The sequence below is a fragment of the Gopherus flavomarginatus genome, chromosome 17 (genome assembly GCF_025201925.1).
Source record: "Gopherus flavomarginatus isolate rGopFla2 chromosome 17, rGopFla2.mat.asm, whole genome shotgun sequence".
Taxonomy (NCBI): domain Eukaryota; kingdom Metazoa; phylum Chordata; order Testudines; family Testudinidae; genus Gopherus; species Gopherus flavomarginatus.
In genome coordinates, this window is record NC_066633.1 from 25,912,870 (window position 1) to 25,927,475 (window position 14,606).

At 50.7% G+C, this 14,606-nt stretch overlaps 1 protein-coding gene across 9 annotated transcripts in view; it reads left to right on the forward strand.

The window, feature by feature from the left end:
* Positions 1–14,606, forward strand: part of FKBP15 (FKBP prolyl isomerase family member 15) — a 108,881-nt gene that overhangs the window by 80,080 nt on the left and 14,195 nt on the right. For 8 of the 9 annotated variants that reach the window (XM_050926474.1, XM_050926475.1, XM_050926473.1 and 5 more), the window contains 3 exons: positions 7,348–7,484; positions 7,792–7,947; positions 8,749–8,901. In XM_050926474.1, the coding sequence (XP_050782431.1) occupies positions 7,348–7,484; positions 7,792–7,947; positions 8,749–8,901 (446 nt within the window). The remainder of the gene's footprint in view (positions 1–7,347; positions 7,485–7,791; positions 7,948–8,748; positions 8,902–14,606) is intronic. The other variant, XM_050926471.1, reaches the window with a different exon arrangement.

A 14,606-nucleotide genomic window follows, 5' to 3' on the forward strand; every position in this document is an offset into this window, starting at 1 on the left:
GTGTCGCCATGAGGTGCATCTCATGGCTCCAGGTTTTAAACCTCCGGCCGGAGCTGCAGTATGCCATTCAGGATTTACCCTTTGTGGTAAAGGCCTTTCGCGGCAAAGACAGCCCCAGGCTGCCAAGCCTAATGGACAATAGGGTCCTAATGCGCTCTCTCAGCATGCATATGCCAGCGACCAAACGCAGGCCTTTCTGCCCCCACCCGCCATACTCTGTGCCTAGCCAGAGACAGGACTTTGGCAAACGGCGAGGCCAAGGCGGTCGCAGACGAACGTCAGGACCCCTAAAGAGCCCAGGTCAAGGTCCCTTGCAATTACCACTGGGACCAAAGACGAACCTTCCAAGGTGCGCCTGAGGGCGGTGTACCAGTCACAGACCGGGATCCCAATCCCGCTTTCTCCTGGCGTGGCCCTAGTTAATTTCAGATCGCTGGATCCTGCGCACGGTGGAGCATAGATACCACCTCTAATTTGTTCCAGCCCTGTCCCCGTTCAGGGACCCCTCTCACGAGCAATTCCTCGTACAAGAGGTGCAGACGCCGATGGACGAAAGGGGCAAGGGGTTTTACTCCCGTTATGCCCTAGTTCCCCACTCGAATGCAGGTCTCAGACCTTCCTAGTCCTGCACGGACTCAACCGGTTTAGGATAAGGTTGAAGTTCTGCACGGTATCCCTGGGAGCCATTATTCCATCCTTACCTCCTGGGGGCTACTATGCCGCCCTGGATATGAAGGACGCGTACTTTCGCTACGCCATCTTCCCTCCGCACAGGAGATACCTCCGCTTTCTAGCTGACTGTCAGTACTGCTGGTTTACGGCCATAGTCGCCGCCTACCTTCGCTGATGTCGGATATGCGTTTTTCCGTATCTGGACGATTAGCTTATCCGAGGAGACTCTGAGACACAAACCACTCAGCGCGTGGGCATCGTCACGGTCTTATTCACAGGTCGAGGCCTGATGATTACTATAGAGCAATCCACTCTGGTTCCCACGCAGAGGTTGGACTTCCTAGGAGCTATCTTGGTCTCCTACCTAGCCGGAGCCTACTTATCACAACTGCGGTTTTAGCGATGGCAACAATCATCTGAGGTCTGCAGGCTTTCCCAACGACCTCGGCTCGTACTTGTCTCAGTCTCCTGGGTCCATGGTTGCCCGCAAGTTGGTAACCAAATATGCCAAGCTCCGCCTCCGTCCTCTCCAAGTCCGACTCACCTCGGCGTACCACCCGGACAGGGAGCCAATGGTCATGGTAGTCACCGTTCCCTCGAGCACCTTAGGCTCCCTAGAGTGGTGGCTAACTCCCTCCCTGGTGTGGGCAGGGAGGTGGTTTCCTCCGCCCCAGCCCTCACTGCCCCTGACGACGGACGCGTCATCTCTCTGCTCAAGTGCTCACGGTCACCTCCGAGCTTAAGGCCTTTGGTCTTCTCGGGAGCTGGCATTCCACGTCAATGCCCCAAAAATGAGAGTAGTCCGCCTGGAGTACCAGGGGTTCCAGCGGCAGCTGCGAGGCCGTTGTATCTAGGTGTTTACAGCCAACACAGCGGCCATGTGCTTCATAAGTATCCAGGGAGGGACATGGTCCTCCCCCCCCCCACTTTTTGTCAGGAGGCCATCCATTTCCGGGACTTTTGCATGGCCTACTTGATGGAGCTGATGACGTCCTTTCTCCCAGGCGTTCGGAACGTCTTGGCGCTTTGACTCAGCAGGTCTTTCCTGTCTTACGAGTGATCACTCTGCCCCGTGTGAGGCGTTCTGCTGTCCAGAAGCGGAGATGTTTCCTCACATAGACCTGTTCGCTCACCGAGAGAGCAGAAAATGCCAGATGTTCTGCTCCTTCCAAGGTCTCTCCTCAGGATCGGTCTTGGACGCATTCCTGATGCCGTGGAAAGGCCAACTCCATTATGCCTTCCCACTGTTCCCACTGGTTCATTAGGTCCTGCTCAAACTCCGCAGGGGCAGAGCGCGCATCATCATGATCACTCCAGAGTGGTCCAGGCAGCACTGATATACCACGTTGCTCGGCCTGTCAATAACAGACCCAATTACCCTGCCACCCCACCCAGACCTCATCACTCAGGGCAACAACAGGCTTCGTCACTCGGACCTGCAGCCTCTTCGCCTCACGGTGTGGCCGCTGCGTAACTGAGCTGGGGTGACAGGATGCCTTCCACCTGGTCAACGTACCGGGTCAGGTGGAAGCGTTTCTTCTACAGCTGCAATACGCTCGATCTTGCTCCTGCTGAGGTCTCGACCCCCTCTATTTGGCCTACCTCTGGCCTTCAGCGGCAGGTCCTGGCGGTATCATCGCTGAGGATACACTCAGCAACCATCTCTACCTTCCAGCCAGGCTAAGGTGGACGTTCCGTGTTCTCACACTCTATGGGTTCGAGACCCCTCAAGGGCTTGGAGAGCTTGCACCCTCGGGTGCGCCGCCAGCCCCAACCTTGGACCTCAACCTAGTTTTAATCAGACTTATGTCTCCCCCAGTCGAGCCGTTCACGACTGGCCCTCTGATATACCCGTCTTGGACGACAAACTTTCCTCGTAGCTGTTACATCGGCCAGACGGTCTCCGAGCTCAGAGCTCTTACGAGGGTTCCGCCGTACACTAGGTTTCACAAAGACAAGGTGCAGTTATGACCGCACCCGGCTTTCCTCCCTAAGGTGGTTTCGGCCTTTCATGTTACCCACAGCTCAACGCAATGGGCACAACCATTGCACTCCTTGGACATCTGTGGAGTGCTCGCATTTATATTGCGCTGCCAGAACCATTTCGTAAGGTGCCCCAGCTCTGTCACGGTAGCGGGCCAAAGGGAGGGCTTGCTTGTTTTCCTCTCAGAGGATCACATCTCGGGTGATGGCAGACTTCCGAACTTGTTATGATTTGGCTCATATTTCTCCAAGCCACGTCACCGTGCATTCTACCAGGGCTCAGGCTTCATCTGCCGCCTTGCTGGCTCGTGTTTCTACCCACGAGATCTGTCGCGCAGCTCCATTGGTCCTCGGTCCATACCTTTGCTTCGCAGTATGCCCTGGTTCAACAGTCAAGAGATGCTGTAGCCTTTGGCTCAGCAGTTTTCATTCTGCCACATTTCACTCCGACCCCACCGCCTACGTAAGGCTTGGGATTCACCTAACTGGAATGGATATGAGCAATCACTCGAAGAAGAAAAGACGGTTACTTACCTTTGTAACTGTTGTTCTTCGAGATGTGTTGCTCATATCCATTCCACACCCGCCCTCCTTCCCCACTGTCGGAGTAGCCGGCAAGAAGGAACTGAGGAGCGGGTGGGCCGGCAGGGATATATATCAAGCGCCATGATGGCGCCACTCTAGGGGGCGACCTGCCGGCCCACCGAGTTGCTAGGGTAAAAGTTTTCCGACGAATGTGCACGCGCGGCGCGCACACCTAACTGGAATGGATATGAGCAACACATCTCGAAGAACAACAGTTACAAAGGTAAGTAACCGTCTTTTCTCTGTTAACTTGAGGTCAGCTGTATTGGTGACCTTAACTCTATACTTCAGTGGCAGCTGTCTGAATTGCCAAAAAAATCTATTTAGCATAATGTGCCTTAGCTTTCAGCTAGAGGGGCCAACTAGGGGAGAGAAGGAAGCTCTGCCTCTATGTGCAAATCAGTGCTTAGCCTCCCTGCTGAGATTGCCAACAAAGGAGCCTGTTAGGACAGCCTCTTATGTGGACACCTTCCTGTTAGGCTGGTGGGCTTCATCCCTATCACTTTTGTCTCTACTGAGATTTAGATTTAAACTGATATACTAGTGGTTCCCTGTCACCCACTTAGGATGCCCTGCCAGAGAGTATGGCAGTCCTTAGTGAGTTGTGCAACTAAGTCCCTCTTGCAGTTGGGTCAACTAGTCCATTTTCCTATAGCACCGTTATCCCAAAGATTACTGAAGCTAGTTCTAGTGTGGAACACAGCCAAGGCTTAAGAGAGGAAGTCAATAATTAGCATAAATGCAAGGATTAGTTAGGCATAATGGAACTACCTGAGTTTGGACTGCATGTGAGATACACCTGCTTTCTGACATTGGCACCTCTTGGGTGAGCAGCCATCTTGAAATACCATGGTACAGAATATCAGTGCTTACTGTGAAGCCTCCTGCTTCCTGCCATACGAAGCTATTGAGATAAATAACTCTGCAAGATAGATAAAAGGATATGACTTTTAGATGAATAGTAGCCCATAAAATGACAAGGATTTCAACAGTCCTCATACTCTGACAGCATAAACTGATTACCAGATGGGATAAAAAAGAAAGCTTCTCCTCCCCATACTTAATATTGCACAGCTGAAAGCAAAACCAAAAAATTGACTGAACACTTCAAAGATTTTGCTGCTTTTTTTTCTCACTACTTGCTAATCTGGGTGTTTTAAAGGGGTCAGCAAACACATGGACAAGGGGGATCCAGTGGACCTAGTATACTTATATTTCCAGAAAGCCTTTGACAAGGTTCCTCATCAAAGGCTCTTACATAAATTAAGTTGTCATGGGATAAGAGGGAAGATCCTTTGACAGATTGAGAACTGGTTAAAAGACAAGGAACAAAGGGTAGGAATAAATGATCAATTTTCCCAGAATGGAGAGGGGTAACTAGTGGTGTTCCCCAAGGGTCAGTCCTAGGACCAATCCTATTCAACTTATTCGTAAATGATTTGGAGAAAGGGGTAAACAGTGAGGTGGCAAAGTTTGCAGATGATACTAAACTGCTCAAGATAGTTAAGACCAAAGCAGTCTGTGAAGAACTTTTAAAAGATCTCACAAAACTAAGTGATTGGGAACCAAATAGCCTTTATATAATCTATGGTATGCCCACATCTTGAATACTACATACAGATGTGTTCTCCTTATCTCAAAAAAGATATACTGGCATTAGAAAAGGTTCAGAGAAGGGCAGCTAAAATGATTAGGGTTTTGGAACAGGTCCCATATGAGGAGAGATTAAAGAGGCTAGGCCTTTTCAGCTTGGAAAAGAGGAGACTAAGGGGGAATAGGATCCAGAGGTCTATAAAATCATGAATGGTGTTGAGAAGGCGAATAAGGAAAAGTTATTTACTTGTTCCCATAATACAAGAACTAGGGGTCACCAAATGAAATTAATAGGTAGCAGGTTTAAAATAAATAAAAGGAAGTTCTTCACGCAGCGCAGTCAACCTGCGGAACTCCTTGCCTGAGGAGGTATCAGAGGGGTAGCCATGTTAGTCTGGATCTGTAAAAGCAGCAAAGAATCCTGTGGCACCTTATAGACTAACAGACATTTTGGAGCATGAGTTTTTGTGGGTGAATACCCACTTCGTCAGATGCATGTAGTGGAAATTTCCAGGGGCAGGTATATATATGCAAGCAAGAAGCATGCTAGAGAGGAACTTGCCTGAGGAAGTTGTGAAGGCTAGGACTATAACAAGGTTTAAAAGAGAACTAGATACATTCATGGAGGTTAAGTCCTTTAATGGCTATTAGCCAGGATGGGTAAGGAATGGTGTCCCTAGCCTCTGTTTGTCAGAAGGTGGAGATGGATGGCAGGAGAGAGAACAGTTGATCATTACCTGTTATGTTCACTCGCTCTGAGGTACCTGGTATTGGCCACTCTCGGTAGACAGGATACTGGGCTGGATGGACCTTTGGTCTGACCCAGTACGGCCATTCTTATGTTCACTCAGTCTCCTGAATCCTCCTTGGTAATATGCCTGGCAGTGGGGAAGGAGGGCCATACAAAGTCTGCCCTGTTTGCAAATGTGGCTTATTGACATAAATGGGTAAAGAGTGCCTTGTTTCTGTGGCACATTCAAGGCTGGAGTAGCCCACAGACTAAAATGCTCCGAGTTCTTTGCAAATGTTCATCCAAGAGCAGATCCTCCTCTCTGCTTTTCTCTTCTCACTTTTCCTTCAGGGTTAGATTAAGCTCCTTTATGGGATAGAGACTTTGTCATGCACACCAGTAGTGCTTCGCAACTGGGTAACTTCCCAGCATTCATTAGCTGTTTAGTGGACATAACCTGGTGGTTGTTTTGCAGACTCCTAGTAACAAAGTTAATTTCCCTTCTTGGTGAAATCAGTGAAAACACATATATTTCACTGTGGCTCAATCCTGATTCTTTCCAGGTAAATACAGATCTGGCCTTAAGTATTGTTGTTAGTTGAGACACTGTTCTTGCAGTGTCTGCTTCACCTAATTAAGCTAAAAAGGGGGCTTTACTTTTCAGTTTACTATTAAGCTCTCCTTGGCTCTATATAGGCATTTGCCTTCAGGAGACTGTGTACTATGAACCTGAAGAGGCATTGTTAGTTTTTTATTATTGTGGGTTTTTTCCACTATACTGACCAATTCCTCCTGCCCCCAGGCTGAATCCTGGCTGCTCTGTCTTCAGCTGACAGTCTGCTCAAACTGGTAGCAGAGAAGCAGACTGGATGCAAGCAGAAGTTCAGTTGTTGTTGTTTTTTTTTCCTGGAAGCAAAATAAAAACATCAGATTTGGAGTAGCTTTGGTCAAGAGTCCAGACCTGTCCTGTCCTCCCCTGGGCCAGAAACCTTTCTACCTCTTTCTGAAAACAGCTAGTTTCCCAGGTGTCTTCCATGTAGGAGCCATACAGACTCTGAAGGGTTAATTCAGTCTATATGTAATGTACCTGTATTTCTTTAGGGTAATAACATCAACGCAAGTAGTCACTTCTTTGGATATCTTTGGAGTTTAAGAAGAGGTCAGTGTGCAATGCAAGACCCAGAGACTCTTATAAATGTAATGCAGTTGCGAAATAGGCTGATATTGTGGGGTATATTAACAGGAGTGTTGTATGTAAGACTTGGGAAGTAATTGTCCCACCTAGCACTGGTGTGGCCTGAGCTGGAGTACTCTCCAGTTCTGGGCACCACACTTGAGGAGAGAGGAGGGCAAATTAGAGTTCAGAGGAGAGCAACAAAAAAAAAAGGATTTAGAAATTCTGACCTATGAGGAAAGACTAAAAATTTTAGCTGCTAAAAGAACTCTTTTTGGGATGGGGGGGGGAGAAGACTGTGGGGGGGGAGGGGAGAAATCTGATAAGTCTTGAGTTATGTTAATGGCTGTTATGAGGACTGAAGGTAGGACAAGAAGTAATAGGTTTAATCTGCTGCAAGGGAGACTTAATCTAAATCTCCCTTGCAGCAGATTAAACCTATTACTACTTGTCCTACCTTCAGTCCTCATAACAGCCGTTAACATGTTCTGTGTTCTTTGACCCTTCTGTGTTCTACTCTTGCTTATGGGCTGTAAGTTGTTTTTTTTTTCCACTCAGATTAATCTGAAATATGAAGTGTGGAAACTCACAGTGAGCTGTGTTCTTGCAGAGCTCCAAGAATCCTCAGAAGACACGCACACTAAATTCAGAGCTGAGAAGCAGAGCCGCAGGCAACTGGACCTGAAGGTTACGGCACTGGAAGAAGAGCTAGCAGACCTGAAAGTAGAGAGAGAGAACCTGGAAAAGGTAGGCCCAGGCATCTCCATTTCAAGGGAGATGCACGGTTCCAGTTGGATGCTAAACTTAACTTAGTGCTCCTGCAGACTCTCACAAGGCAAACCAAATTTTGGATTGCCAACTCTTTCCCTACAAACAACACAGTTTTGGCGCATCAGTTCCGGAGTGCACTTACATAGATTTTAATGTTCCTTGTATGTTAATGACCGTATATCATAATAATGACAATGAGATTCCCCACAGTGCCCCAGGGGATGAGACGCTATCTGGATGCAGTCCAGACCTGTGCTCAGACATACCACTATCTGTGCCCCAGAACCTTGTTGAGAGGAAGAAGAAATCCCTCTTGGAGAGAAGCCAGGCTGAGGAAGAGATGGATGAGATTCGCAGGTCCTACCAGGAAGAACTGGACAAGCTTCGACAGCTCCTGAAAAAGGCACGGACTTCAACTGATCAAGCAGCAGCAGAGCAGGTGAGGGGACCTCCTCCCACTGGATAGGTTTGTGTGAGTTCCAGCTGGAAAGCCAGTTGATTATAGATAGCCAATACACATTAGATAAAGCTGCATCAATTGCTCAGTGAAGAAATAGCCCCCTGCTTCACTAAGGGGATTAGTCTTCAGTGCTTCTCCTCTGCTTTGCTGGCCTCTGTTGGCTTTGCCTTTACCTCCTGCTCCAGGATTCTTACCTATGACTTCAAAGAACTAAGTAACCAAGGCAAACAGGAAACTACACTAGGTGGGGAGTAAGGAAGGCTCCTAACTTCAGAACAATGGGCTGTGATTCTGAGTTTGGTCTCCAGCCAGCTGTTGGAGTTCTGATGGGTGCAAATCTTGCCTGCTTGGTCTTCCAGAGCAAGTGATCAGAAGATAGCCAAGAGGTGTCCATCCTTGTGCCAACAGAGCAGGAGAAGAGCGGAGCTCCTTTTTAGCTAGTCAGAGTGGAGTTGGGGAAGAGTAGAGTTGTTTGTAGAGAGAAGGGTGAACGGGACTCCATCACTGTTGGGCTTCCTTCAAATAGCAACGGCAGCTGGTGAAGCAAGGGGCTGCAATCTGAGCCAGCGTTAGAGAATTGCCCTCCCATGGAGGATGGAGTTGTGTTTTGTGTGGGGAGGAAATGCTGCAGGGATAGAACACCAACTCCAAGATGGCAGAGCTAGGCAAGAGAGTTTGCCTTGCCCTGGCCTCACCCCAGAATTCTCTGCTCATAAGAGTGGATGTAACTGTCATGTATGGGTAGTTCCCTGCTAATAACTGCTGTTACTTCCTGGGCAGCAGTCGCTCATCCAGACAGAGTTGGAATCCCAGTGGGAAGCAAAATGTGAGCGCATGCTGGTCTCTGCCAAGGAGCAGCACTTACGGCAGTATCAGGAGGTGTGTGAGCAGAGAGACTCTCAACAGCAGCACATCACCGAGCTGGAGGAGAAGGTAGACTCTCCCTTTCTAACCACTTGTCTATACACTCACTTCTCCACCTCTTTCCTGCATGCTGTTGTCCCTTGGAAGCAAATGGGAGGAGTGTAATCGGAATCTAATACCCAGTAGTGCTCTGCCACCTTGGTGTGGCTAGTGTTTTCCATTTCCTGGCTTTTCACAGGAGATGACGGTGCCCCTCTTGACTGGAGGATGTGTCTGGATGTTGCCCCATTAACTCTGGGTGGTTGGGATTAACACAGAGGCTGGCTGTTGATGTGTTAGCAGGGGTTCTGTACAGGGCAGAGAAGGGGCATGCTGACCTCAGAACAGAATTAGCTATCAGGAAATGCTGCAGCTGAGGTCTGCTGAGCATGACAGTTTTTCTGAGGAGAAAGGTTTGATAGGTCTGGTGGACAAGGAATAGTAAAAAGGCATCTCTGCTGCTGATTAAATTAAAAAAACAGAGAGAATCAAAGAAGTGCCACTGTGGCTAAACAACAAAGGAAAAGAAGCAGTGAGAGTAAAAAAGCATCCTTTAAAGTGAAAGTTAAATCTTACTGAAGAAAATAGAAAGGAGCACAAACTCTGACAAATGAAGTGTAATTAGAAAGGCCAATAAAGAGTTTAAAAAACAGCTAGCCAAGACTCAAAAAGTTGTAGTTTTTTTTTATTTATTTTTGCTAAGCACATCAGAAGGAGGAAGTCTGCTAAATAACCAGTGGGGTTATTGGACGATTGAGATGCTAAAGGAGTACTCAATGACAGTAAGGCCATTGCAGAGAAGCTAAATGAATTCTTTGCATCGGTTTTCACAGCTGAGGGTGTGAGGGAGATTCCCAAACTTGAGACATTTTTAGGTGACAAATCAGAGGAGGTTGAGGTGTCATTAGAGGAGGTTTTGGAACAAATTGATAAATAAAACAGTAATAAGTCACGAGGACCAGATGGTATTCACCCAAGAGTTCTGAAGGAACTCAGATGTGAAATTGCAGAACTAACAACTTTGATAGGTAATCTCTCATTTAAATCAGATGACTGGAGGCTAGCTAATGTGACGCCAAGCTTTTTAAAAGGCTCCAGTGGCAATTCTGGCAATTACAGCCCAGTAAGCCTGACTTCAGTACCAGGCAAGCTGGTTGAAACTATAATAAAGAACAGAATTGTCAGACACAGATGAACGTCATTTATTAGGGAAGAGTCAACGTGGCTTTTGTAAAGAGAAATCGTGCCTCACTAATGTACTAGAATTCTTTGAGGGAGTCAACAAGCATGTGGACAGGGGTAATCCAGTGGATATAGTTTATTTAGATTTTCAGAAAGTCTTTGACAAGTTTCCTCACTAAAGGCTCTTAAGCAAAGTAAGCTGTCATGGGATAAGAGGAAAGATTGGTAACTGATTAAAAGATAGGAAACAAAGGGTAGGAATAAATGGTCAGTTTTCAGACTGGAGAGAGGTAAATAGTGGTGGTCTCCAGGGGTCTGTACTGGGACCAATCCTATTCAACATATTCATAAATGATCTGGAAAAAGGGGTAAACAGTGAGGTGGCAAAATTTACAGATGATACAAAACAAAAAAAAAATCAGGATCGTTAAGTCCAAAGCAGACTGTGAAGAGTTATAAAAGGACCTCACAAAACTGGGTGACTGAGCAACAAAATGGCAGATGAAATTCAGTGTGGATAAATGCAAAGTAATGCACATCGAAAACATAATCCCAACTATACATATAAAATGATTGGATCTAAATTAGCTGTAACCACTCAAGAAAGAGATCTTGGAGTCATTGTGGATTGTTCTCTGAAAACATCCATTCAATGTATAGCAGCAGTCAAAAAAGCGAACACAATTTTGGGAATCATTAAGAAAGGGATAGATAAGACAGAAAATATCATATTGCCTCCATATAAATCCATGTTACGCCCACATCTTGAATACTGTGTGCAAATGTGGTCGCACGATCTCAAAAAAGATATATTGGAATTGGAAAAGGTTCAGAAAAGGGCAACAAAAATGATTAAGGGTATGGAACTGCTGCCCTGTGAGGAGAGAGTAATAAAACTGGGACTTCTCAGCTTGGAAAAGAGACAACTGGGGTTTGTAGCAGGGTGGTTACCCCGCTCCTGCCCTGAAGGGTTAAAAACAGCCCGGGGGTGGGGGAGCTGTGGCTGGAGAAAGCAGCTTTTAGGCTGGGCTGATTGGGAGAAGTGGCTGCAGCTGGGGCCATGCCCCAAACAGACTCAGCTGGTCCTATAAAGGCAGAGAAGCCAGGGGTAGACATACAGTCTCCCTCTGCCTGTAGAGGGAGAAGGGCCTAGCTGCCAGGAGCTAGAGACCAGGTACCTGAGTGGAGCAGGGCTGGGGAAAGGCAAAGGGGTTGGGGAAAGACAGAGGAGCTGGGGAGCTCCGGCCTGGAAAGCCCCAGGCTGTGGCCTAGCATAAGGCAACAGTCACTGTGGGTTGCAGAGGACAGCCCAGTGGTAGGTCAAGGCAGCAGGTCCAAACCCAACCTTGGCAGTGATGAGTAGGCTGATACCGTAGTCTGTCCCAGAATGGGGGGGTTAGACAATGACTAGCAGAAGCCTTATACTGAGGCGAGGTGGGACTAGTGGATGGGGGTTCCCCAGTGAGGGGAGACCCTAAGACTGAGGGGATTACTGTTCAGGAGCAGCACCCCAGGTACAAGGGCACTGAGTCCAGGAGGGACACGGGGGCCAGAGGACAGGCAGATCACCAGCCTGCAGAGGGCGCTTTGGAGCTGAATTGAGCTAATTTCCTGAGAGACCAGCAGGAGGCGCTGCAGGGGTGAGTCCCTCACGTTTGCAAGGTGATATGATAGAGGTCTATAAAATCATAACAGGTGTGGAGAAAGTAAATAAGGAAATGTTATGTTCTTCTTCGAGTGATTGCTCATATCCATTCCAGTTAGGTGTACGCGCCGCGCGTGCACATTCGTCGGAAAACTTTTACCCTAGCAACTCAGTGGGCCGGCAGGTCGCCCCCTAGAGTGGCGCCACCATGGCGCTCGATATATACCTCTGCCGGCCCACCCGCTCCTCAGTTCCTTCTTACCGCCCGTGTCGGTCGTTGGAACAGTGGAGCGCGGCTTAGCTGACCTCCACTTCCCTAGCTACTCGTAGTTCTCGTATATAGTTACGCAGTTATAACCCTTTTATTTATATATTTGTATAGTTATACGTTTTCTTTGCTAACATGGTTAGTTTAGTTAGCGGGGTTCGGGAAGTAGCCCCTTCCATGAACCCGGTCCCGGAGCCCATGCGGGGCTCACCGGTTTTTCGAATGGGCCGGCGTGCCAGAAGCCGCGGCCGAAGGGAGATCCACACGACTCCTGTTTCAAGTGCCTCAGGGAATCACACTTGACAGCTAGTGCCCCATTTGCAAGGCTTTTAAGCCGAGAACAAAACGGTGTGGGATTTTCACTTACCCCTCCACCTGGGGCGCCGAGCGATGATCAAGCGGCGGGCAGTAGCGCCTCCTTGGCACCGGACCCCGCCGATACTACCAAGGCCTTTCGGCACCGGCCGTCGCCGGCACCGATATCGGCTCGGCACCGCTCCCTTCTTCCGAGGTCGAGAGAGCCTACGATTCCTGCTGGTGCCTGATGGCTCCCCGGCACGCGCCGTGGTTGAGACCCCCTGCTCCTGCTGCTTCCGTGCCATCTGCATCGCAGCCAGGGAGCTCGTCTAAGTTGGATTACCTGGCACCGACACCTGCAGAGGCACCGATGACGTCGACACCGTCGTTTCCAGTCCCCCAGGGCCACGGAATCCGGTGCCTGGCAGCTCCCCGGCACGCGCCGTGGTAGAGCTTACTGCTCCTGCTGCTTCCGTGCCAACGGCACCGCAGCCAGAGAGCTCATCTAAGACGGATCACCCGGCACCGATGACGTCGGCACCGTCGATCCCGGTTCCACGAGGGCCGTGGAATCCGGTGCCTGACGGCTCCCCGGCACGCGCCGTGGTTGAGCTCCTGCTCCTGCTGCTTCCGTGCCAGCGGCACTGCAGCCAGTGAGCCCGTCTAGGTCGGATCGCCCGGCACCAACACCTGCTGAGGCATCGACGACGTCGGCACCGTCGATCCCGGTCCCGTAAGGGCCGTAGAATCCGGTGCCTGACGGCTCCCCGGCACGCGCCGTGGTTGAGCTACTGCTCCTGCTGCTTCCGTGCCAGCGGCACTGCAGCCAGTGAGCCCGTCTAGGTCGGATCGCCCGGCACCGACACCTGCTGAGGCATCGACGACGTCGGCACCGTCGATCCCGGTCCCGTAAGGACCGTAGAATCCGGTGCCTGACGGCTCCCCGGCACGCGCCGTGGTTGAGCTACTGCTCCTGCTGCTTCCGTGCCAGCGGCACCGCAGCCAGAGAGCTCGTCTGAGTCAGATCGCCCGGCACCGACGCCTGCTGCGGCACCGATGACGTCGGCACCGCCGATCCCGGTCCTACGAGGGCCGTTAGGATCCGGTGCCTGACGGCTCCCCGGCACGCGCCGTGGTTGAGTTACTGCTCATGCTGCTTCCGTGCCAACGGCACCGCAGCCAGAGGGCTCCTCTGAGTCGGATCGCCCGGCACCGACGTCTGCTGCGGCACCGATGACGTCGGCACCGTCGGTCCCGGTCCCACGAGGGCCGTTAGGATCCAGGGCCTGAGGGCTCCCCGGCACGCGCCGTGGTTGAGAGCCCTGCTCCTGCTTCCGTGCAACCTGCATCGCAGCCAGAGGGCTAGTCTCGGTCGGATTGCCCAGCACCGACGCCTCTGAGGCACCGACAATGTCGGCACCGTCGATTCCGGTCCCACAAGGGCTATCGAATCCGGTGCCTGACGGCTCCCCGGCACGTGCCGTGGTTGAGCTTATTGCTCCTGCTGCTTCCGTGCCGACGGCACCGCAGCCAGCCAGCTTATCTAACTCGGATCGCCCGGCACCGAACCTCGGTACCGTCAACCCCGGTCCCACAAGGGCCGTCGAATCCGATGCCTGACAGCTCCCCACTATGCGCTGTGGTTGAGCCTGCTGTTCCCTCCACGCCGGAGACGTTACCGACGGCGAGGAATTTCATTGCCATGACAGAGTCGATGCTGCCTGATACAGTCTCTTCAGGTGACCGTCCTCTGTCAGCACAGCAGAGCGGCACCGTTCATGATTACGGTCCCGCAGGCACTCCAGGTTCTGTCGACACGCCCGGCACCATCGGCAGTCCCGATGCTGTTTCCTCATCGGTACTGGTCACACTCGCTGCACCGCCCGGTATTCCGTTCGCCGACCCGCTGTCGGCACCGTTCCGACTCCCGGCGCCGCGGCGGATACCTTGACTCCTGTAGTCTCTCCCCGAGCCTCGAGATCTCGGTTGACCTCCCGGCACCGTTCTGGTTGCGGGTCTGGATCTCGTTCCAGGTACCGGTACGCCTCACGGTGCCGGTCCCCGGTGCCGAGTTGGGCAAGGTCCGAGTGAGTCAGAGACTCTGCCTGTGCCTTCTTTAGTACCTCCGTGGCAGTCCGCACACGCATCTGTGTCATTCCATATGCGCAGATTCTATGCTCAGGACCATGATCCTGACATGATGGCCAGCGGGCGCCCGCCCCAATGCCGAAAGAGGCTTGGCGCATGGGCTTGCTTGGCCGCCAGGGTACTCTGCAGAGGCCCTACAGTTCTAGGTAGCAAAGCAACAAGCCTTGCTTAGCTGCAATACTTATAGCACCGGGG